The sequence below is a fragment of the Perca fluviatilis genome, chromosome 13 (genome assembly GCF_010015445.1).
Source record: "Perca fluviatilis chromosome 13, GENO_Pfluv_1.0, whole genome shotgun sequence".
Taxonomy (NCBI): domain Eukaryota; kingdom Metazoa; phylum Chordata; class Actinopteri; order Perciformes; family Percidae; genus Perca; species Perca fluviatilis.
In genome coordinates this window covers 11,758,954-11,785,255 of record NC_053124.1, presented here as the reverse complement: position 1 = coordinate 11,785,255, position 26,302 = coordinate 11,758,954, and the positions used below count along the sequence as shown (strand labels likewise).

At 41.1% G+C, this 26,302-nt stretch overlaps 1 protein-coding gene across 5 annotated transcripts in view; it reads right to left on the bottom strand.

The window, feature by feature from the left end:
* Nucleotides 1-23,828, bottom strand: part of fhod3a (formin homology 2 domain containing 3a) — a 69,314-nt gene extending 45,486 nt beyond the window's left edge. For 4 of the 5 annotated variants that reach the window (XM_039820472.1, XM_039820473.1, XM_039820474.1 and 1 more), the window contains exons 1-3: nucleotides 23,282-23,446; nucleotides 16,945-17,054; nucleotides 11,978-12,045 (exon numbers count right to left, since the gene is read on the bottom strand). In XM_039820472.1, coding sequence (XP_039676406.1) covers nucleotides 11,978-12,045; nucleotides 16,945-17,054; nucleotides 23,282-23,446 — 343 coding nt within the window. Of the gene's footprint in view, nucleotides 1-11,977; nucleotides 12,046-16,944; nucleotides 17,055-23,281 lie in introns of all 5 variants that reach the window. The other variant, XM_039820471.1, reaches the window with a different exon arrangement.
* Nucleotides 23,829-26,302: the final 2,474 nt, after the last annotated feature.

The following is a 26,302-nucleotide window of genomic DNA, read 5'->3' as shown; positions in this document are numbered from 1 at the left end:
ACTGGATGATACAATTCCATTTATTTCAAATGCAGTTTCACCTGTGTCGGGAACATATAATAAACGTTTGTTTCAAACAAGGAATTTCACACCTCTGGCAGATTCGTTTTCACTTGTTTTAGGACAACTCATGCAATGCAATGCAATTAAATGACGTCTTAATATTACGCTTTTTATATTTCTCAGTAAGCGTTTGCACTTTGTATTGGTACCCATCTCCAAAGTGCAGTTGGGTGGTATTTTCTTCTTGTGTGCACATGTGTGTGAAGTGGCATGGCCATTAATCTGTAGTTAAAAGAAAAAATACTCCATCAATCTGTCATAATCGCATAAACTGTAGTTTGTACAATAATGCATGATTTCAGTCTCATGTCAAGTGAAGTGAAAAGGAAAGGCTGGCAGGCAGCGAAGGCCAGACTGCTAAGGGTAACTTAGTTATTTTTGGTCTGTTGGTCTTGGCCTACAGTACGAGTACTGAAGGCTGCTGATTGTACATATGACGATAGAGGCCCCATGAGCTCAGTGTGTGTGTGTGTGTGTGTGTGTGTGTGTGTGTGTGTGTGTGTGTGTGTGTGTGTGTGTGCATGCGTGTGTTTGTGTGAGAGAAAAAGAGAGTGAGACCTCCAAGGTTTCACTGTAGGATTCATGAGATTTAAAGAGTGGCGACGGACCTAGACAAAGATTACACTAGGCTCAGAAATGGCACACACATACCCTCACAAGCATGAGCCCACGTGCTCAGGCAGATACAATACAACAACAGAGGCCTAAAATGCAAACGTACTGTGAATGGAAACAATTGGAAGTACATGAAAACAAACTTTTATATGATTACCATAAATCCAACGCTGTGGAATGAAATGGCAACTATATTTTATAGTTAACACACTGCTATACAGTACGTACAGCATACCTACATACAAACTATCACATATAGACACAAACACTCGCAGTTAAACGTCTGATGAAGGACATCAGCTGTGAAAGCTCAGACGCAGGTGTCTTCAGGAAGAAAACATACTGCCACATAAACACATGCAAACACATAAAAATACACACGAACACAGCATCTCCCGAGTCAACATAATCCAAGACCAGAATGTGCCCTGTGCCCCTCATATGCCCCTGGTACCTCTGAATTAGTCCACGAACACACCCCTACAGGAATAGTTAGCCACAACACAAACACAAATATACCCAGCTTTTCTTACAGGCCCCGTGTTACCGTTGATGATAGGCAGCTACAGTACTGCTATATTCACACATAGACTACTTTACTTACTACACTGTATCCAAAAGGACAGTCAGTGACGACTCATTACATACTCACATTAATATGTTAAGATATTGTACAATATTACACTGTATAAGTTAAAAAATGGCTTGCAGTTCTTTCCTATTAGTTTGTTTTCTTGTATCCTTTCTGGATATCAATTTTATGCAATGTAACTGTTGAAAAACAGGCCAAAAGCTTCATATAGCTAATGAAAGCCTTAAAGGTCCCATGACATGGTGCTCTTTGGATGCTTTTATATAGGCCTTAGTGGTCCCCTAATACTATATCTGAAGTCTCTTTCCCGAAATTCAGCCTTGGTGCAGAATTACAGCCACTAGAGCCAGTCCCACAATGAGCTTTCCTTAGGATGTGCCATTTCTGTGTCTGTAGCTATTGAGGAGGAGAGAGGGAGGGGCAAGGTGGAGGGTGGGGGTGTGGCCTTGACCAACTGCCACTTTTCTCGTTTGAAAGCCATGATGTCTCTCTCCCATGGGTTGGCCAAATTCTCTGGGCGGGCAAAGCAGAGAAAGGGGAGGTAACCTTGCTCCTTATGACCTCATAAGGAGGAGATTCCAGATTGGCCCATCTGAGCTTTCATTTTCTCAAAGGCAGAGCAGGATACCCAGGGCTCGGTTTACACCTATCGCCATTTCAAGCCAATTGGGGACCATAGGCAGGCTGGGGGAACGCATATTAATGTTAAAAAACCTCATAAAGTGAAATTTTCATGCCATGGGACCTTTAATAAAAATCATAAACAAATAAGACTATGGTGGAGATGATTGCAGAGTCTCTGTCACAGTATAATTATAATGCTAGTTTTAGCTAGCAAACCTTTTCACTATATCCTTCCTAGCAAAACTACTGGCTGGTTTGGTTTCCCATAAATACTGTAGATTTCTGTTCCCAAAACAATGTCCTGTTGGTGGCATTTCTTTTAACATCCTTATATTAAGCATATTTGCTCTTTTGCCACACTACTCACTAATGTGGAGCTACAGTAAGCAGCTGGTTAGCTTAGCTTAGCATAAAGACTGTAAACAGAGGGAACGGGCTAGCCTGGCTCCGTCTAAAGGTAACTAAAAGCACCTCTACAGCTCACTATATAACACATTGTATTTCCTGAAGTTTCCGCTACAACCACCAGTCATTGGCTCCACAAAATAACTGCTCGCTATTGGAAATATGAGTTAAATAGTGAGCAAAATGTCAAGCTATTTCTTTAACTGCAAAAGAAAAAAGCTGCCAAACTTTGGAATGATCAAAATCTTTGTATATAGATTTGGTTTAACACTTTGAAATTCCTTTCATTCAACGCTTGCCCAACTTTTGCATGCAACTGACATTATGTGAAGGAGTTAGTAATTGCATTTTATCTGTGATAATGCATTGTTATAAAGTGTAACCTGATTCTCTGCAGCGTGCAGCCAGACACAAAAGCTGAATGTGGGAAATATTGTTGTGTTCAATCCCACAAACAATTGTGCACGTGTGAAACAAGCATCCAGTGTTTTCTCTCATTTTTTTTGCCATTCTGTCTCATTCATTCTCTCTCTCTCTCTCTCTCTCTCTTCCTCTCTCACTTCTCACGCTTGCTACTGATGTCATTGTTGATTGATTGGATTCACTGGGCATGTGCAATGACTGCAGATACAAGCAGAGAGTTTTGTGTAGCTATAGTAGTTCTCAATTTTGGAAGTACAATGAGCACTGATGATTATGTATTACAATGTAATAATGCTGATAATGATGATCATTTAAAGGTAGTTTAAGTGTCTAAACTGCTCTTTTATCGGCTTTGAAAATGTACTTTGGCAACGTTTTTGATGGTCAGTCATCTGAATAAATTAGCTGGATTGAGAATACAGAAAAAGGGAGCCTGACAAAGAAGACAGAGGAAGACAGACATAAAAGAGAGAAAAGACAGAGAGTGAGAAAGGCAAACACAGTAGAAACAGACGGAGAAACCAGAGTAAGACTAACAGCAGCCACGGCGAGAGTAAACATGGAAGACATTGGAGGATATGTGCTGCTTGCTGAGTGGATTAGCGGAGGGAAATTGTGCTCTGACTCATAACACACTGGCCTGTTATTATACTCCTCACTTGCTAGTGTGTGTGTGTGTGTGTGTGTGTGTGTGTGTGTGTGTGTGTGTGTGTGTGCATACGTTTATTTCTGTGTGATCCTAATACAGAAGGCATGATGAGATATGACAAAAGCTACTGAGGGAGTTCTGGTACTGTTACAGACAGAGAAGAGGCCATATCAAATAAAAGGCCCCTTAACTCAGTGTGTGTGTGTGTGTGTGTGTGTGTGTGTGTGTGTGTGTGTGTGTGTGTGTGTGTGTGTGTGTGTGTGTGTGTGTGTGTGTGTGTGTGTGTGTGTGTGTGTGTGTGTGTGTGTGTGTGTGTGTGTGTGGGTATGACACAGTATAATATAAGAGTATGTATAACTACAAAGTGGGCTGCAAAATTGTTTCCTAAGTCTAGCCTCTTTCCTAACCTCTGCATCAATTTGGAAATTAACCTGCAGATAAACTAGACTGAGATTCACTGTATAAAACTACAGAAAGCATATACTAGAGCATGATTTGCACTGGTTATGGCTTACAATTTTCATTTCTTTAAAAAAAAGTACTGGGGTTAGGAGCAAAGTTAACTCCACGTCAGTCCAGCCAAGTTATTCTCTAAATTAAACTGCCAAAGCAATATTCCCTAACCTTTCTGGTCTGGAACCCCAAAATAGAAGCACATAATATAGAAGAACCACAGTGTGTGTTAAACTTAATAGAAAACAGCAGAATTGTACCACCATGGCAACGTTTTCTCTCTTCCTTCACTCTCCTCACCTGTAAGTTGGCGGTCCACAGAGCTATGAAATAACTTGTGGAGCTGCTGGCCAACTGCTGCTGCTGCTGTCTGGCAGGTGCATTTCCTCCTTGCTTTGTTTTTCCCTTGTGTTTCCTTCCCTAAGTGTTTTAACATTTCCCTGGAAATCATCCCTCTCCCGTCTCTCTCCACACATCCCCTAAACCCATCATCTCTAAAACCCCACGGCTGGATAAGATGCCAAGCCCGCAGATTCTCCAGTGTGTGTTCTGGATGTTTAGCTTGTGGTAATTGTAATGTTTTATTGCATTATGTAATAGTTTCAAAATGATTAAAACAGACCAGCCAGAGGTTTGTGCAGGCACACTCAGTTGCATATATGAACAAGCCCAGACACAACACTCAGACGCACACACAGCCAAACACACAGCCACACACGCACACGTCATCATATATTTCTAACTTTCTTCCAGTAAGAGCACTGAGTGTTGGGAGAGCAAATCCCAAACAGCAATGTGTTGTGCCACTGCTCTAGTTATGCTGACAAACATGAGCAATAATGGGCTGTTGTTGGGCTGCTCATGTTTGTCAGCATAACTGGAGCCCAGGGAAAACCCCGCCACATCCACAGAGAACACAACACTGTAACACACAGGATCCACCACACCGCAGCAACTGATCACGGTGACAATAGACACACAGCTGCAACACACAACTGGATTACACAGCAAAAACCATAGAATCCATAAATAATCACATTGTAGTTTCACTCCAAAAATACATAATTGCTAAGCTTGACAGCTGAGGGTAAGCAGTGCAATATGCACAGTTGTTATTTCTATCTGCATACGGCATACTGCAACAGAGAACATTGAACTTTGTTTAGAGCGGGGTCCTCTTCTCTGACCTGATCTACTACTACACTGTAAGAAAGCAAGAGGGAAAGTTATTTAAAGTTAGAGACCATTTGAAGAGTGCTAGTGCAGTAGGAATGGAGAATAGCTACAGGATAGTAGATGCGTGTCACAGGCTATTCTACAGCAGCTACTGCTGTTAAGTTATTCCACCACTTCCACTGCTATACACCTCCATCCCTAATGTCTCATCAGCCCATCTCTCCATCTCCCACAGCAGTAACTAAGGCATGACTCATGTGGGCGCAATGCCCTCAGTCGCTCCTCCGGGTCTCAGCTGCTGGTGAGGGTAGAGGGGAAACTATTTGAGTGTTTTTTGTTTTTTTTCATTCCTTCTTTCTCTCTGTGAAACACAGATGAAAAGAGAACGGGGCGTCCTGTATTCTGAATGCACAACTGCCGATTTCAGTTAATGATGAGATAGTGAAAACAAAATACAGACACATAAACACACATTTGCATGGAAGATAGCATGGCTGTGCACAGATAAAACAGACTCAGGGATCCTTATTGACTTATACATGTGCACACAGAGAGATCATACGGCACAATTTCTTGAGCCAAAACCACAGGTGTCTATGAGCACAAAGAGTCACGAACAGTATGTGAAGCTGAACGGAGTAAATATAGATTTAGAGATCAGAGCGGACAGGCCAGGAAAAGAAAGAGGTTGCAGGGGTTAAACAACAGAAGTGGTGACTGTGTTTGAATGAAACTTAGTTAGGAGACGTGGAGCAGAATTGGAGACAAATGGACAATGTAGAGAAAAGTAGATTAACAGAGGATGATGCCATGATGATGCCAGATTGAAAAGTAGTTAGAGCATGTTGGCTAAGGTCAGCACAGATATTAGAGGGGCAGCGTGTCAGGAAAACCATATAATGTGTCTGGAGTTTTACAACTGCACAGCCACAGATGTACTACTGCCCCCTCCCAGCTTACCCGGCCATCACCAAGTATTATCTCCCTGTCACACCATGCCATTACCAGGCCTTATCTCCCACAGCGGGGGGGACACCGACACAGTAAATCACTGTTAGAACCAGCTGTAGCCATCTCTTTCTGCAGCATCTCACAGCCACACTGCTGTCACTACCACTGCACCCCCTGTGACTGGAGCAACACTGAGTAGTGACTATTGTTTTTTTCACTAGAGACCACCATGTCAGTAAGCTTATATTTACAGAGATATGGATTTGTGTGTAACTCTCACTGATACCATCAAATCCTCAAAATATTGCTTTACAGTGCATAAATACAGTTACTATAAACATTTGCTTTTGTATAATGGTCTAGTATTACTTTTCCGTCCAATCAAAGCAGGATAAAAAAATTACAACTGGAAGTTAGACAAGAAGAAGACAAGGGCAACACAATCTTAGACTCTTTCGTCAAGTTGCTGATTCTTTATGTAACAGCCCGACCAGAGAAAATCAAAGAAAGTCAACCTTCACTCCACCTCAACCTCTGGCCCCCTCCTCTCTTTTACAATGGGGGGTGATTAGAGACAGATAATTGGGTCGCAGAAATCCAGCAGTAGAGAAGCCATGTATTTTTTTTTTTTTTTTTTTAAAAGGGCTAAATTCCAGAGGGAAGTGCCAAGGGATTGAACAGGCTCCAAAACACATGCAAGGTCTTTTGTTCTGCACTGCGGCCCTTTTGTTTCACCTGCTGTACAACTCATTACAGGGAGCTTTACCTGTCAGATAGCATACCCTCTCTATATTTGATCACTTAAACTGTATTTAATTACTGCATAGCCTTTCACTTCAGGAGAGGCTGGGAAATGAGGCCACATGGGAAACAAACGCTTTGGGATTCTGTAATGTGCAGTTTAACAGTGTACAAATGAGAAAATTACAGATTGCCAGTGCAGCTTTATATGTGGTTTTATCATTAATCCTAAATGTTTTGCTAACTTTGGACTTACATTTTTAATGTGCCTATATATGAATGTCTTGTATTTAGTTTTTATGTTATGTTTAGAGTAATAGATGATGAAGATCATAAAAAACAAACCAGCATATAATACTTACAATGGCTATAATCAATGTTTAAAATAAACAGTAGTTTGTATGACTACTTGTATGTGTAAGTTCACCAGGTGGCCAGAAATATGACTCCAAATAAATGCTAATGTGGCATTGTATTTGTTTAAAAAAGGCAACAGTTTGCTAACATTTTCTGTGACCCCACTAACCTTTTATTATCTATCACTCACAGATCAAATTTTCACAAGTACAGGTAATGGCAAGGTATTTCAAGAACTAATGTCTGCATATCTGTGAAATATGTTGTGTATATTATCTGAAACTACATCAATCAGCCAGGCTGATATATTGAATATATAACTGTGACTCCAATACATTGAGAACACTGACAAGTTTATTTCTTAAATGTCCTGAAATGTAAAAAGGTGTAATAATTCTTTATCAAACTAATTTTTTTATATCGCAATCAACTCTCTCGCGCCACGCAGTTCAAAGTACGTATTACAGCTACGGTAGCCTTCATACTTCAAAAAGCCGGTCTCTTGCTCTTTTCAATATCTTTTTTCTTTTTCTGGGCGATGAAGAAGACTCCTGTTCCTGAAATTTGGATTTTGAATACCTGTGGTCCTCCACGTTTCCTTCTTCAAACTTGCCGTAGCCGGGAAGCTACGATACCCATTAGCAGCATTAGCAGCAACTGTGAGTTTATCATGTGACAGCGAAAACACGAAAGGCGGAGCAGTATGTCCTGTATGTCCCTTACTGGCTAACATATTTCAAGATGGGGCATTAATATGGCGCATCTACCCCAGTTCATGCGAATGCAAATGTAAAATTTCAAGCCAAAAGGAATACTTGGAATTGATGGTGGTGGTGAAAAAGGACAAGTCTGTGAACGGGCAACACAGATTTTGATAATGAACAACTAAACACGTTACACACTGGGCCTTTAAGATGTGTCATCTTCCTAGTTTGTGTTTTTGCTGTTATTTCAGTCTCCCTCTAGAGAAATGCAGGCACTGAGGCAGTGTTGTTAGGCCAAGCTGTTTGGCCGAGAGGTTGAAGGTGAGAGTCATTTGTTTGAATTATTTCCAGCTTGAATGCACCATCACTCCAGACACGCAGTGTTTGAATTGATGGTGGTGGTAAATATTCATGAAAAAGGACAAGTTTTTGAACGGGCAACACAGATTTTGATAATGAACAACTGAACACGTTACACACTGGAGCTTTAAACCCTCAATATCGGTATTCAGAAATCTAGTATCTGTCAGGGTATTTATTGTATTGTTATGGTCCGCAGATGATGAATCATGTTTTAGTTGACCAATTGACTTTTCCTCTGGAGACACTGAAAGGAAAAATGTTCAACTACACAAAATATATTGCATTATTAAACTGCATTATTGCCATGAAATGTACCGAGCACATTTATGCTCCCAAGAGGATGATCCCTTTGTTTGCCTGCTCTTTTATAATAGTAAGAAAGATGCATACATAGCCAGATATTAACACTTAACAAACTCACATTCCTAATAGATAATGGTTTGACGCTCTCATATGGTGGGATGTAATGAGCACTGATGCTGCTAGCAGGGCTGTAGACTTCTAGTCTCGTACTACCTGTCGACATTATTCCTTCCAATTATCCTCTATCTTCCACAATCAACCCTCGTTCGCCCCTCTCCCTTCCTGTAACTCTCACATTAAGCGAGTAGAGGTTGAGCACTGTGCTGCCTTCCTCGCATGTTTCTGCGCTGTCAACACTTTCTAAAGATAACAACCTTCACTTCACCCCCACCCCTGAACCACCTCTCTCCACCCGTCAGCTACGCCCTACAACAGCTCTGCTGCGACGGAGACGGCTAAAATTAACCCTTAAACAAGGGCTTCTGACTGGCACTCTGACGGGACTGCAGACCACAGGATCAACTAAGAGAAGGGGAAGGAATATATGGAAACTGGGCAGACAAGTAGATATTGAGGGGCAACAGAACAAAAGAAAGAGAGATGTTGTAAAGTCGATGGGCAAAATGAGGAGGCTTAGGATAAACCTTGTTCACTCAGGACACCTGCCCTGCATAAAAAAAACCTGATACATTGCTGTTAAATTGACCCCAATCAGTGCCCTCAAATGCAGTGAGTACTGAGCAGAGCTGGATCATTAAAGTGCCACGAAGGCCTCTCCAGTGCAGACACATTGCCTGCAGAGTGGTGCTTACACCAGCAGACAAAGTCACCGCTATGCTGGTCATACCAATGTGTTCTCCTTTTCGTATACAACAGAAAAACTCATTAACTCACACACATTATCAAACCCTCACTCACACATACACACATCACAGAACATCCTTAATCCCAAGATGGCAAGCCGGAATGTAATTTGATCTTTCCGTTAGCAGCGATGCCAAGAAAATGCCAAGGAGAGCTGTGTTTCTCATAGCTACACTCGTTTTTTTCAACCTTGTGGCCCTAAAAGAAGATCAGTGAACGACTGAAGAAGTTTGCAGACCCTAAGATCTCCCTAACATTTGACCTTAATACAATCAAATCCTGAGCCTTGTTGACCAAACCTGGAAGCTGATAAATACAGCAAGATTACTGTCGGAAAATCTGTAGGAAGATTACTGTAGGAAAATGTGTAAAGAATTGAACCTTTCCCACATTTCAATCACATAAACCAAATAATTATCATGCATGTGGCACGGTCATGACATGCAATCCTACTACCTGTATGCTGACCAACTAATTGTAAGTCACAGATACTTGATTCCACAAGCAATTTGTATTCTTGATTGTGACAGACTTTTCATTTAGCGGATAGTATGCTGACCACTAGCCCACTACTCAGGCGATTTGAAGGTCAAGGATCCGGAAGGATTAGAGAGCGTTAAAAACTGGCAGATGAGTAGATAGCTGAACCGACTCATTGAAGCAACGCTGAGAGGAGTAGAAAATGGTCAGTACATCTCTAAAGTGAATGGGTCGCTCCGACTCGCTGACGCTATATGATTTTAGGTTTTGTAAGCAGAATTACACAGTGCCACTCTGCATTATGAACTCCAATTAGGATCTGGTTGCTGCTTTGTGCAACAAAGCATGTGCCATGCTGAATGGGCAAAATTCTCAAAATGCTCTTCAAAAGGAAATGCTTACATGGTGATAAGGCAGCCTTTTTCTCCAATAAAAAATTGGTCTGTAAAAATAAAGAGTCTGTTCTTATAAGTTCTTTTTCTAATTATGCCAAGACAAGCAAATATAGCCCGGCTATGCTTGTTTTTGTGCAAACATGTATATATATGTACTGTATGTTTGCAGCAGGTGGCTGCAGACTCGGGTCATCTTATCTCATCCCAGTAACAGCAGAGCTTGTCTGTGGGACTAAAGAGAGCCCTCATTCTAAAGAAGACAGAAACCATATGTCCACAGTAATCTACTAAAGGAGGGTAATATGGAGCAAGCTTCGGGGTTCATGGCCCTAAGATTGGGTAAATGTGAACTGCTATTTACAGCATGTTGCAAAATTAAAAGTGACTTGTACGATAATACAATATATAGTTTAGAATCAACTGTTTTTTCTTATTAACTCTTTTCTTCTCCATTGTATTACTGCACTGTGAAAATGTAATTACTAGTCCCACACCTAGTGACCTTTCACCTCGCCTCGTTCTCAACCAATCCGGGACACTGATTCTAGGATCCAGAATTAGCACTGCTATCACTGGCATGGAGAATGTTGACCATGCAGACAAGTCATGGAGGAAAGGAGTGAGCACAGACAAAGATATAAAGAGAGTGAGTTGCAGACAGAAAAAGGAATACATCACTTGTTATATGAATGGGCTGTTGGCCAACTTACGTTAAAGTAAAGAGAAAACAGACACTAAAATCATCCATGTGTTTTCTGTACATTATTTCTTCTAGATCATTAAGATAGACTGTACATTATATAATAAGCCAGTTGGCAAGAAATGCAATGTCAGAGTGAGAAAATGAAATCTTGTCGCAGCTGTAAGGCTAAATTACGAATCATTTTAAATTATAAGTAGCCAGTTCTGGCAACTGTGCTAGATAAAGGTAAAATGTACAATTTTCTGTACATTACAGTACAATACTAAGAGTCCACAGAATCTATGTGAGGCTGTACGTAGCCACAGTGATGCTTTGAAATAATGATGTTCACTATCTTAGTTTAGCATGTTCGCATACTAACATTTGCTAATTAGCACTAAACACAAAATAAAAGCTAAGACTGATGGTAATGTCATTACTTTTGCAGGTATTTGGTCAAAACCAAACTATTTGACAAACTGCAATTTTGACCTGTGATGGTAGTATAAAATAAAAAAGTCAAGTATCTATAGTACCAAACTAAAAAAAGAGGATGTGTTTGGCTCTGTGTCACCCTCTCAACATCTCCAATCGTTCCCTCCCTCCCTTTCTTCCTACTGTTTCTTTCTTCCTACTCTTATCATGACATATTGTCCCTTTCGTACTGCTATCTTTTTCTTCAAGCACCCTATAACTTTCAATGTTACTCACACCTCCCACTGTCTCTTCCTCCCTCCTCCTCTTCCTCTCGCCATTACAAACTGGGAGGAGTTAAGAACATCCCACTGTGAAAACTTCACCAGCCCCAGAAGGGAAAAAACTGAGCTTACACTTACAGCCACATAGATATAAAAAGCTTCCATTCGCTTTTCTCTCTCTAAACCATGTAGAAGCTTACTGACATGATCACAATACCACGTGGAACTTGGTGAAATTTCCCATACCGTACAAACCTGCCTCAGAGTGGGAGGTCTCAGGTCTCAGCCCAGCATGAACCATGTGTAAACCCCTTGACAGCCATCTAAGCGTGTAGTACAACGTGTTCTTGGGCTTGCTGATGTGTCTGACGGGGCGTGTGTGTGTCCAGGGAAAAACTTATGTTTAAACACATACATAAACATGTCACACAGCACTCACCGATGCAAGCGTGTACTCGGACGGTCAGCTGGGTCCGCAGAATAATACCGTGCTTCTTCCCTCTGGACCTGACAACAAAAGAAGCAAAACATATCTTTATGAAAGCAACTAGGCATGTTGTCTCGTTTCTGCACAATAATTTGATTTAAAGCCAAACCTAATTAACACCTGGAATCAAGTGTAATTTTCTTGGCATTAGTGGAGTGATCTGTCTTGTTCACGAGTTATTCCCACTTAATTCTAGAGAGGAATATACTGCAACAAGTGAAACGGCATTGGAAAAGGAAGTGTAATTATCTCATTCAGTTTGCTACTGCTTTAAGGCAAATTAAATTTAGTTCATAAGACAAAATATGAGGCAAGGACATGTTATGATGGACAATGCAGAGGCAGTTGGCATGATTGGAAAAGTGCAAACAAACAGTGGCCTGCATTGGATCTGTACCCCTATCCTGATACACATCTGAGCCTTGAGGACAGACAGCGAAAAGTGCAGGAGCAGACACAACACACACACACCTCCACATACCACCGTGCCATCTGAGCACACATTCATACACAGCATATTTCCAGTGGGAAAACATAATGATCCCACGCACACATAAAAGGTAAATTATGATGGTATTTTGAGAGCAACTCAAACTCTGTCTCGTAGCCTTAGTTGTTCTAATCACTGACTTCCATCACTAACATGCTGATAGCATCCAATTCAAGCAGGGAAAGCACTGCTCTGCTAACACACACACACCGCTGCAATACACCCGTTATGCATAACGTGCAGCAAGGATAACACACACCCAAACAAGAGACCAGCTGGCCTCCTATCCTTTTGTTAAGCTGCGTTATCAGCTTTGCTCGGAAACAGAGCAAAATGTTAACACAATCTGTTGAGATGCTGATAGAACTGTGTTTTTCTTGCAAATTCATTTTTCTTGCCATACCGGTCTGATAATGTTTTGTGTGACAATAATCTAGCATTGTCAAACCTACCTCCACAGCGCTGCACAGGAGGGTCTGGCTAGTCCACACAGCATTCCGGAATGGGAGAATAACGGGCTCTGGTTTATTGGCATTTCTTTAAACCAATCACAATCATCTTGGGCGGTGCTAAGCTCCGGACACAATGACGGTGCCTCTACAAAATAGCCTCGGGAAGGAACTTGTTTTGGTGGAACATGTGTACATTCAAAAGTTGTTTTATTCTGCAACAGAAAACTCAGATTGGACAGATAGTCTAGCTAGCTGTCTGGACATAGTCCTCAGAAATCCTCGACCGGAGTTTAAAATTCCAACACAAAGATAGCGGATGGTGACGGACATCCGGCCCAAAAAGAGGGACATCTGGCGAAATTTCCGGCGGCACCTGAACAATCCCGGAAGTGGAACGTCGTCGATATAGACTAGTGCGACAATGACAGAGACTTGGGGAGAGTGAGGGTTCAGGCCAGTCAGAGAACAGTGTGAGGAATGTGAAAGAAAATTCATTTATATCATTTAACTGTGAGGATGAGAAGGGCTGTTTAGGATTAAAAATGCTAGTGAAAGAGAGATAGGATTCATTATATTTTGATTTTTCAAATCACTATTTCACTATAGTATTTTAAATTATACAAAAAGACCTTGAATGGCTTGGAGGGACTTTGCTTACTTTGCATCATAATCTACAGCAGTTTGCTCCCAATGTTTCTATTCACTTTCCTTTAGTGAAAGCATACTCTTGAGCTGTCCTCGTCACCAGAGGACCTTGTTTGTGGTGAGCAGTGTCCTGCCGCAGCTGGAATCACAACACATTTTTGATGGTAGGGAACATAAATTCTGGGTGAAAATCACTTTACACCAATCTACTCGTTATAACACATTCTTCAGTGAAAGGCAATTTTCAGTTTTACAGTTCAGGCTTGTCAGTAAAAAGAAGAACAAAATAAGCCTTAATTATATACTATTAAAATATACCATGATACTGTGATACAGACAAACAGATCTGAATGGCCATGCATATTATGGCAACATTGTTATGACTATTGTGAGACTGGAGAAGCTGCAGCTTCAGTGGGAAAAGACAGGACATATGAATATGTGACAAACAACACAGTACCATCACAACTGATGAATAGACACAGCTAGTCAATCCCAAAATTCACAACCACTATGCCTTTAAAATGTTACAACAGCTGTCATTAACTGCCTGACTTTAAAGCACAGGTAAATGTGTGGTGTAAGGCTGAGATATTGAGTATGACCAGTTTACTAATTTTTGACACTATATAAATAGACAGACAGCATATAGACATTTTCGACAGAGGAAGAACAGAACAGACCTAGTCTGAAGCATCCATCATCAACCTTTGTGATGTATAGCCAAGAAAGGGTCAAACCCAACCCAATGTGTGATTAATTTCCTACTGTCAGTGCAGTATGACCTTGGTTGGATGACAGACAGGCCTGTCCAATCCAACCAGTTCCCCAAGATCTAAACCACTTCAGAAACACACACACACACCTTTACACACCTGTCAATCAACTGCCACATGGCTTACCAGGCACATAATAAAGACACAAACACACACATGCTTTGACAAAAAAATGTATGTATACATGGAAACCACACAAACAGACACAGATAACCACCTGGCTCTGTTGTCTTCTATCACTTATAATGATGCTGCCCCCAGCCTTAAAACAGACATAGCCTACCACAACTCTACACACATACACACACACACTTACTGTACATATGCAGCCAGTTAACAGCTGCCATCTCAGTGTATTTCTCAGAGCTCTACATCACAATGCTCTCTCACTTATGTAGGAGCTAACATATGAGAACGAAATGCATCTAAAGTGACTCAGCCTTCACAATAACGGCATTAAAGACACAGTATCTAACGTTAGTTTTGATACTGGGACATTTACTTGGACACTTTAAGGCACTTTGTACGACTTTATTTTTTAATCCGCGATCCCTGTAGCCTATCCCCGCAAATACCTCTTTATTGCAACACGGTTAACAAGTTTCAATAATTTCGAGAGGGTGTCAGAAACGTTTTTCCTTGCACGTCTAGAGATACGCTCTAATTTTAATTTGTGCAACTGTCTGCACGGCTCAGTCCAGCTGTGTCTCCTGGATGTAACAGCGATGTGAACTTAAGTGTTTATTTAGCTACACAAACGCGAGGTTGATGATAATCATAAAAAGGCACGGACTACATCATTTTGGTCCTCCCACTTCTCCAGGCGCCCTTGTAACGTTACTGGGAATTTACTCGAGTGAGTCGAGTGCAGATGGGAGTTGCGCATGCGTCACTTTGCGACAATGACCAGATTTCACGTAGATCTGTTTTGCTGTTAGCCACAGAATAATGAGATAGGTACATTACATAGCAGTAATTTATTATTTAGCGTAAGGAATCACATTTTCACGGCATGGTCCCTGATTAGAGAGTTCTAGATTAGAGGCTGAAGCAGCCTACAAGAACCTGCTAACGAACGACTTCTGTAATGTCAATACAATAAAAATGGGCCTACATAACGAAGTTCGTTCACTGCTGGCTACAAGTAAGGCTGTCACTTGTATAGCATTTTTGAGCTAACGTTAGCAATCAAACAATCATAGATAGCTAAAACGTTTGCCGGATCCGGATCCCTTGGCGTTATGCCGTAAACCATATAAATCTGAGCATGCGCAACTCACATCTGCATTCGACTCACATTGGGTAGTGACAACCACTGATAATGTTATTGTAACGTTAACGTTACACCAGTTGAATGTAGGATATGTTTGCCTGTTTCTTACACAGCTCGTTAGCTAGCTAAACTAACACACCTGGTCAGCTAGTTAGCTAATTAAGCAACATGCTCATTGTTAAACCACTATATTAAGCATACACAACAGTTAGCTAGCTTGTAAACATGTAAGGTTATGCTAGGTTTTAACGTTATGCTAGTAACGTCTATGCATGGATGTCTATGCATGGATGTATAATAAGAATGTAAGTTAGCTATGTTAAACCTAGTTCGCCAATTGTAATTGCTAATTTAACGTTAACATTGTATACAGAAAAAAAACGCCGTTGAGGATAACTAATTATCGTTAACTTTAGCTAGAATTTGTGTGGCTAGCAACAGTACTAAAGAAGATAACTAACTTTATGTAACACTAACATCATTTAACAAAACAAATATGTAGGCTACTACATTATTTGGTCATTTATTTTCTGTAACTTACATTATAACTCCTCAGTCAAGACTTTTGCAATTGCAATTCTTATATACATTTTGAGTTTTTTTTTAATTGTTACAAAGAGCTAATTATCCTAGCTACAGATTTGATCATTATGATAACGTTACACCTGGCAACAGCAACACTGAGGCGCTATTTTACACAGAAAAGGCCAAATATTTGGCTATTGTTTAGGCCATAATCTACTAGCTAAATTGAACACAAGGCAAGGTTTGTCAGGATCTAACGTTATGTAGCTTACCATGTCTGCTATACAATTTTCTGGACGAAATTCAGAGTCATAGCAGCAGATTTTCATTTTCCATTTCTCTTGTTTACCCAAAGTGAGACACCACCATGGCGGGAGATGAAAAAGTTAAAATGCTGTTTAAGTAAACTAAAACACGAGTAAACTAAAACATTTTGTCGCAAAGAAAATCAGAATATCAATTATTGTATATATATATATATATATATATATATATATAAAATAAAAATAAAACAGTGAGAGCGCTCTAGCTGTGGAAGGGAGGGCACATCTGTCCCGCTTTCCAGAACACTTCATACTTTCCATGAACTTGTGCTTCCAAGAAATCCATATCCAGCAGCTTGAGATTCTTCCGATTTTACAAGAATGGAGAAACTTCTGAACAGATTTGTTTGTGTGTGTGTGTGTGTTGGGGGGGCGCATAGTATTAGTGTATCAGTTTAATATGTTTCACAGGGTATAAATGTGAATCAGTCTCACCCTGTGTCATCTTGCTGAAAGCCCTCCAGCTCGTCCTTTTGCTCAGCCAGAGAGGACTCCAGATCCAGATAGGTGCCATTGTGGGAGAGCTGCAGCGTGCAGTCATCAAGCTATGGAAAAGAATGAAAAAATATTTTGAACACAAAAGTCTTAGTGAATGAAATAGACCTGAACTAAGATACTGGATTGGATTTAACTGAGTTAAACTGAGTATACCCTAAGGGACAACTTACAATTGTAATTGGGAATGGAAAATATGATGGAGCACTTGGACGTCAGGGTGGCATGTGAAATTCCCATGCTGTGATGTACGTACATAAACCACCCGCCGGAATGACATTGGTCTCCGGGCCCACTATTTTTTAAATACTCACTCTATACAGTATGTCTCTGCATGTGTTTCACACCCTCTTTTGAAACAATTTGAGCACGTAACATAAAGTCAGTTTACGGGGCAAGGATTTCAACATGAGTGTGTATAGTGAACCATGAAAAGTGGGAGAGCCATATGCGGTGTGGCTCTGCTTTCAGCATTACAAAGCTGTTAAGGGAATTAACTAGTAGAGACGTAGCAATAAAGGCTGCAGAACATGAAACCAAAACCAGAGGGAAACAGAAAAAAAGAAAACTTTTAGTGCATTAAAATACCAGCTGTGAGAATTATTTTTTAAATTGTGTACAATTTGAAGCTACAGCACATTTAAGTCTCTGTATTTATTGTGGAGAGTCATCCCCACATACTTAATTTACACATGTACATTTACGCACATGGCCGATTCTGTTGTTTTCACTTCTCAAGAACAGCGCAATCTTGCGCCTATGTCATCTGTGATGGCATGATCTAAGGTAGCACTGCAGAGCGGCCTAAGTCAGAATTGACCCGCTATGCTGTGTAATGAGAAACCCTGCTGAGTTTGAGACCAGGTGCACAGTAATATATCTGCACACCACTGGCATTGATGTTTATGGGTACAGTCACAAGTTGATAGCAGGTGCAAGCAGCCATCCCAGCAACAACTCGTAAAAAGTAACATACATCATGGCGTTATTGTTACAATAAGCCATGAGCTTTGCAACTGATTGTTGAAGCTGCTGATGTATGAATAGGTGAATGAGATCAGAGTCATGAGTTGAGTTAGCATTCAGCACCTCCATAGCATCGGGAGGCCTAACCGAGCCTCTGGTGTGCTGCCATACGCCCCCTGGCTGTCTGGGGCGGGCTGCATGACGACACTCCCTGACCAGCAGAGACCGCAAATCACAAGACCTGCTGCTGCTCTCTGTCTGTCCCTCCTTCTCACTGGGAAACAGAGAGACGGACTGTCGGATGGACTCACAGCATAAATATAACCTTGCTATATTTACTCTGCTCTGAGGCAGCATGCACACAGGAGCTCAAGGGTGGGTGTATCCAGGGGCTGGGAGTTAAGGGGGGGTTACTGTCAAGGCCAAAGTGTTGCAAAGGAGAAGCTGAGTGTCATCCACATGGCAATGATCTTTGCAGTACTACACTAAGCAATTCCAAGCTTAGAAGAAGGAATTATGCGCCATAAGCAAATGAGGTGAGTCTGGGTTCTGCTCCAGTTTCCCCTCACCCCCCTCACAATAACATTAATCCATCTGTGCCAAATAGCTAATCCGCAAAGCAAAACACAGTTCTTACACACATCCCTGGTTGAAATTCAGTCAGTAAAGCCAAATAAAATGCTGTCAACATAACCATATTTTACAAGGTAGACCACTGTAATATAGACGACATAGGGAAAATTTAAGGAAGCGTCTTGCAAGATGAGAATGGACCTTGAGTGGACGTTTACCTTTACTAAGCTACATGTTAATCTTACAATGGCAGGAAGCTCACAGTGACAACATGTTGATGTTTAGCAGGTGGAATGTTTACCAAGTTCACATCTTACTTTTAATTAGCTGAAACATGTTCACACCACAAGTCTCAATGCTTAATTCAGATTTTTTTGCTCAGATGCGATTTTTTGTTTGGCTGTTCACATTACCTTTTAAAATGTGGCCTATATCAGATTCCAGTGTGAACTGTTTGCGGTTTCAAACTGACCCGCATGAGCAAAAGAACAATAACGATGACATCAGACGCAGCACGTTAGGGAGGTTATGGAGGAAGCATTTTCGCTTTAATTTCAAAATGTTTGTGTAATGGCAGCCGTAACATAAATGAGCAGGTGCTGAGGAGGAGAAGAATTAAGAGAAAGAGAAACAAATTGGCTATTTTGGCCTTTTGTGGGGTTATGGCTGCAAATTCACTAGAGAGGTCTGTATGGATGCAGAGACGAAGCCAGGAGTGGTGGGACTGCGTTGTGAATAGCTTCACAGTGACAAATGTCGATGTAGATTGACGTAAAAGTCTCATCAAATCCGCCTTGGTTGTTCACACTGCGGCCACAGTGAAAAAAATCTGGCCTGGGTCTGATTCAGGACCACATACGGAAGTGGTCTAAATCTGATTTGAAAAAAAAACAGATCTGGGCAAGATTTAAGTGTGCACACTACTTCTGAAGAAGTCTGACCTGGTCACTTGACTCCAAAAAAAAATGTAATTTGGGCCACTTTTGCTGGAGTCTGAACGTAGAGTTAAAGTATAGCTGGGGCTGATGGATGCATAAAAAATGTAAGGGATCACCAAAGCTGGCACAGTAGCCTACATCCTAACAAGGACATGAATGTGTGTGCCAAATGTCAATCCAAAATTTTTGCCAATGCATCTAATAGTTGAGTTAGTCTGGGCCAAAGTAGTGGACTATCATACCAATTCTGCCATCCCCAGAGCCTGCTTGGTTTCTAGCATGGCTAAAAATATGACCTAAGAAAAAAACATAATTCTATTGCAAATATGTTAAGCACCTTCTTTGTAGTCAGGGGGAGTGGGGGGGTTAACAACATTAATCCATCTGTGCCAAATAGTTAATCCGCAAAGCAAAACACAGTTCTTACACACATCCCTGGTTGAAATTCAGTCAGTAAAGCCAAATAAAATGCTGTCAACATAACCATATTTTACAAGGTAGACCACTGTAATATAGACGACATAGGGAAAATTTAAGGAAGCGTCTTGCAAGATGAGAATGACAAATAAAAAGACAGTAAGTGGACCTTGAGCGGATGTTTACCTTTACTAAGCTACATGCTAATCTTACAATGGCAGGATGCTCACAGTGACAACATGCTGATGTTTAGCAGGTGGAATGTTTACCAAGTTCACATCTTACTTTTAATTAGCACTAAACATAAAGTACAGCTGGGGCTAAGGGATCACCAAAGCTGGTACAGTAGCCTACATCCTAACAAGGACATGAATGTGTGTGCCAAATGTCAATCCAAAATGTTTTGCCAATGCATCTAATAGTTGAGTTAGTCTGGGCCAAAGTAGTGGACTATCATACCAATTCTACCATCCCCAGAGCCTGCTTGGTTTCTAGCATGGCTAAAAATATGAACTAAGAAAAAAACATGAGCATTCTATTGCAAATATGTTAAGCACCTTCTTTGTAGTCTTGGGGGAGGGGTAATCATGCCCTGTCCCACTGCCCCGCTTTTTAAGTAGTAGTAAGACAAAAGCATTTCTTGTGCCCAATCCGCTAGCATTATTCAGCATTTTTTTTTTTTTTCAACATTCCAGTTTTAGTTATTTACAGTTATGTCTGGTCTTTGAATGAGGCTTTCTTTATTTCTCTGAAAATCCCCCATTCTGTCTAACACACATCCCAAGACAGAGCCCCACCTCCAGCTGCTTTCTTTTGCTGCTCCGCTTTATCTACACACATTACTCAATCATACAAATACTGCTTGGAGAGCAAGAAGAAGTGAGCCCCGGACCACTCTGTAACACTATACGTTAACAGCTCCCCCCCCCCTCCTCCAAAGGGTGTCTCTTTCCTAAAACACTTCGCTTGGGTAATATTAGTAATATCATAACAAAACACATCATGCTGGACGGACCCGGCAGAGAGGTGGCTCCAGAAGGAACCACAGGCTCTTCACACTCAAGGCTCCGGGAACGGGCCTGGGAAACACTTAGTGGCTAGTATATACTTTACACTCATTTAATCAAATTCTCCCAGAAGAGCAAAGCAAAAAGAACAAAAACCTGGGGGTAGGGGAGTAATTACTTCCACATTAAAACAACACCAAGCCTGCGGGCGATCACGGTGGGTCTACACTTAACAATACCCTTACGTAACTTAAACGATGAGTTTTTAAGAACTTTTTTTGTGTCAAAATCAGAGCCACAGAGGATTAGGCTCTTTGAAGAGCGGGGAGGAGGGCGTGTTCTACACGGCTATTAAATCTCCCAATGGTGCTTTAATGGGAAGCCTTTGGTAATGAAATACAAATTGAGCTGTGAAGTCTAGGCTTTGTTGTTTTGAGAGGAATGGGAGTTTCTCCCCCTGCAAAACTGTGGCTGTTTTACTGATGCTGAGGCTTCTGCACTGAGCTGGACATCTATGCATCATTTTGAAGGGGCTGCTTGTCTCCGTGCTTTACTCACTAATCTTTACACTTTGAAAAGTGATAATATATTCTGTGAGAATCCAAAGCAACTTCTTTGTTTAGCAGTTTAGATAGAATGACACATCCCATGCAAACAAACCAGTGATGCACTGATTTAGCCCTGGCAATTTAGCCTAACCGTGTGTGTGTGTGTGTGTGTGTGTGTGTGTGTGTGTGTGTGTGTGTGTGTGTGTGTGTGTGTGTGTGTGTTTGTGTTTGTGTTTGTGTTTGACTCTACAAACTGGTGCATGGTCAGAGAGGTGGAAGAGGAGTTGGAGGAAGAGGTCAGGAAAACCACGGCACCCAAAAGTGAGGAGAACAAAGTGTCGCAGGGATCCAGGGCCCCGGCCGCAGGAATTCTGGGACAAGTGACCTATACTTTACGTGCAGCCCAGCAGCCAGCCATACACAGAGTTCTAGCATCACAACATAATAATACAGTAGGCTTTTTCTCAGAGAAGAGCACAAGTGGTTAAGACAAAAAGAGGGAAAGGCTGCTTTAACAAAGAAAGACTGAGAAATGGCGCTGAGAAAAAACGCTTGCTAGCTTTGGCATTTTCCAATAATATAATAACATTCAACACCAACTTTTAGATCTGGACAGTCTGACGGGGCAAATTTGCAACAGTTCCGTTTCATCCCTATAATCCAAGCAGAATATCCAGTTGCCATTGCGCACAGTCTTCCTACTGATGTGAACTAAATTGCAAACACGGACGCAGGCTGTGCCATCTGTCTGTGTATAGGTTGTAATCATGAGCTTTTCTGTGCTGTGGGACATTTTTCATTTGTTTTGTGGCTTTTAAAGATGGAGCAGCAAAAGATCTATTTGGTCTGGAAAACCACTCTGCTGTTGAACACTGGTTTGCTGTCAGTGGTGTGTGCCAGCAGTGGAACTCCCTTCTCTCTGTGTCTCACTTTTATTTTCAATTCAATCAACTTTTTTTTTTTGTGTGACTCACCCTTGTCAACGTGTTGCTGTTTTTTTTTAAATTGCTTTAAACACTGAAATTCACTAAGAATGAACATCTCTATCATACACCCATGGTGATCTGACTCACCACAAAATTTGATCATCTGTGATTCTAGGCTTTTCACTGGGAACCAGAGCTTTCACTGACTGCCACATGTCTCTGGTTGCACTGCTGCCTTTGCACACCTGTCACTGTGACAGAGTGCAAAACATATTACGAAATATATAAGAAAAAAATAAGAAAGGATTATTTAATTTGAGACAGGGATGTATTCTTATTTCTAGCCTCCTCAAACAGAGAGGTCTAAGTGTCTAAAAGTTAGCTTCAAGGTCTCTTGGAGCTGGTGGAGATCCAGCATCTTTCTCAATGGCTCTTCAACAGAGCATATGTATGCCAGCATGGGATTAATTCCGCATATTTAGTCCAAAACAAATTAAATCCATGTGTAATGTTGCTGTGGGCTTTGAAGGAAACATTTGCAACCTTGTTTCAGTCCTCAGGCTGGAAAATCAGTTGTGCTTGCATGTGTTCTCAAAATAGCCTCTGAATGGTGGGTATGGAAGTTTATTTGCAGTAGGCTTGAAGTGTAAAACAACCTGATGTAGCCCTGATTTAAACCTATGTATTCACAAGAATGTGTATTTGAATCTAAACAATAAAACTATTTATAAGAATTAAGTTTTTATTAAGATTTGTGGTTGTTCTTAAGTTTTTTTGTGATCATATATTGCTTTATTATGTGATATATCCTTGTAAAAAAAAAAATTGCAATATAGGCTATCACACATAATGCGACATAAGTTAAGTCTAGTATGAGTTGTTTACCAAGCGGGTAATCCTACCTTGTGTGGAGCTCTGAGGAGCCGGTGGACGCCTGCTAACTGGTTGATGAGTGGGACATCCTCCCTGAAGGTGTACAGCGGGGGTCTAGTCGGTTCTGGGAAATTCGTGCTGTTGAACGGATCGGTGTCATCTAAAAACTGAACCCTGCAGACTAGCGTGGCCATGGTGCATCCATGCAAGTATCTCCTCTGAGGGGACAGCCCGGTTTAATGTGAGCTGTAGCAGCTTCGGCTCGGGTCGCTGGGCGCTCCTCTCCTGCTGGTAACGACAACAAACCCGGGTCGCCAAGTGCGCTCCGGTGCGCAGCCTGTCCTCCCGCAGGACAGAGGTAGGAGAGGGGGGAGGGGGGCGGGGAGGGGTGCTGGAAGCCAAAAAGTCGGCACTAAGGAACCGGTCAAGTACCTTGTCTCGCCTCCTTGCTGTGGCTGTGCTCGCCCTCAGCTTTGTTGGTGTGTTACTCTCGGAGAGGCAGGTGGCCAGTGATAAAGCGGAGGCAGCAGGCGGACTCCAGCTTGCGACAGTCGCTCTGCTGTCTGTCTGAGTCCCACTAAACCCCCCTCTGCCTCATCGCTCCCTCCTCCCCCCTCCCCCCTCCCTTCAGATCACTGTCTCCGATTTAGCAGAGGCTTCCTAAATGAAAATGAACTGCACCAGATAGATAGATAGATAGATAGATAGATAGATAGATAGATAGATAGATAGATAGATAGATAGATAGATAGATAGGTAGGCCTACTTTATTCATCTCCTAGGGCAAATTCGTATTTAAATGTAATGAATTATTAATAAAATATGAACATAGGCTATACAGTATATAGGCTACATGTCAAATAATTGCGATAAGAACATTAGAGAAAAGGCACAATCATTAGCCTAATATATCTAGAGTAATAAATAAAATAAACAGAGTAAATTAAATATATTCATAAGGCTGCATAAGCATTAAAGTGCTCATATTATGCTTTTTGGCTTTTCCCCTTTCCTTTATTGTGTTATATTGTTGTGCACATTATAGGTTTACAGAGTGAAAAAGCCCACCAGCCTTTACTTCCCTGACGAACGTGCGTCACTTTGTAACACACGTTATAATGCTCGTCTAGCTGCTAGCGTGGCACGTCCTCATACTCTGCTACTGACTGGCTAGTAGTCCTTACCTAGCTACTGCACATGTGCGACTCCCAACAAAGATGGAACAGAAGTGAGATGTCTCACTCTGTAGCGAAAACAGAGAGCTCAACACACAGGGTGAAAAGAGGAGCTGCAGCAATGTGCACCACAACAAAAATATGGTAAACCATGTAACACTATTCTGATATAACCTCTAAATACAATTATGAACCTGAAAATTAGCATAATATGAGCACTTTAAGACAGTTTTAGCATTTGTTGAATGTTATTGTGCTATTAAATAGCCTAAATAACCTTCTAAAACAATGTGGTCAAAGATCATCTAAAAAGCACAAGTTGGGTGTAACAGACACACTACAAGTCCAGATCAGAGTAGTACTGCGATGATGAATATTTCCTGTTAAGAGTTTTGTTGCAAGTTAAAGTGCAGTCTTGACCAATGCTGACCTCATGTGGCTACAACATTTAAATACAGCTGATTCCAAAAATTCTAACTCAGACTAATGTACTTTTTCTACAGTAGCCTAGGCCCTATATTAAACCAATTGTCGAATACTGCAGTTGAACTACGAGTTCCTACAGTATAGCAATACTGGAATAATAAACTGTATGCCACAGAAACTGTCAATTTCTCCAAACTTAAACACACTGGCTTAAATTTCCTTTTACTCTGAGGTGTTACAGTATATACTGTAGGCCTTAGTCTGGTAGAGTGGGTCACCCACTAATCGCAGGGTTGGGGGTTCGATCCCCAGCTCCCCCTGTCCATGTGTCCTTCAGCACGACACCGAACCCCGACTGCTTCCCACGGTCGGGCCAGTGTCTTGCATGGCTGTAGCTTGCTGCCATCGGCGTGTACGTGACTGTGAGAATGAAGGCAAATTGTAATGTCCTTTGTAAACGCCGTCAATTAACAATTACTACATTACTTTTTTAGGCCCTTTGTCTGTGCACCTGGAAACATTATCTGTGTAAAGCAGAGATCTTCAACAGGGGGTCCGGAACCCTTAACTTATTTTTATTTTTTCAAAAGTTCCTGTCTGAAAATATACATAAACATGAATCCAACATATTATTAGCAAAGATAAATCGACCTATTTGTGATTTGTTTTTAGACAACATTGATGATGGGCTTATTGCCCTGTAGGTTAAGGTAACCACTAAGGTAACATCCACAGATACAGATAAACTTAAGGATTAACTGTGCTACATGTATATTTAACACTAAAACACAATGTATATTGTTGAACGAGAGTATGTGAAAATCCAAAAAACAATTAAAAACTATATTCCTGCTTTTTGAAATATTTTTGCCCTTTGAAATGTATTTGTATTAATCCAAAAGACAGCTAAAACTATACTTCTGCTTTTGAAATGTATCAGCTCAAGAACAGTGGAGACTGTGCTTCTGCTTTTGACATGAGTTAACCCAAAAACAGCTAAAATATATTTTTGCTCTTGAAACTATAATACTGCCTTTGATTTTGGTTTATGAGTGCTAATGTGCCTTTAGAAATATAATCATGCTAAGTTTTTGTGTTACTGATATTACTATAAACATGCTTAGAGACATTTTAGTGTGAGTTACTGTGTAAAGCTGCCTATTTGACCCTGCAGTCGTGAAGAGGAAGTGTCTGCAAGAGGCTTCAGATGCATAAGTGGCTTTGTGTAACTGTCTGTCTGAACCTGCACAGCTGGAAAGAGGAAGTGCTGTTGGGGCCTTGTATACATGCACTTGGGGGTTAGGCTCTGGATGCACAGAGGGGTGAAAGAGGTTACTGCATTGACCTAGTGATGAACCGATCCGTTAGATTCTACGTTAGATAGCAACATGCATATGTATAAAGGAAATATCATCATATGAGATGGTTTTACATATATCCAACCTGATG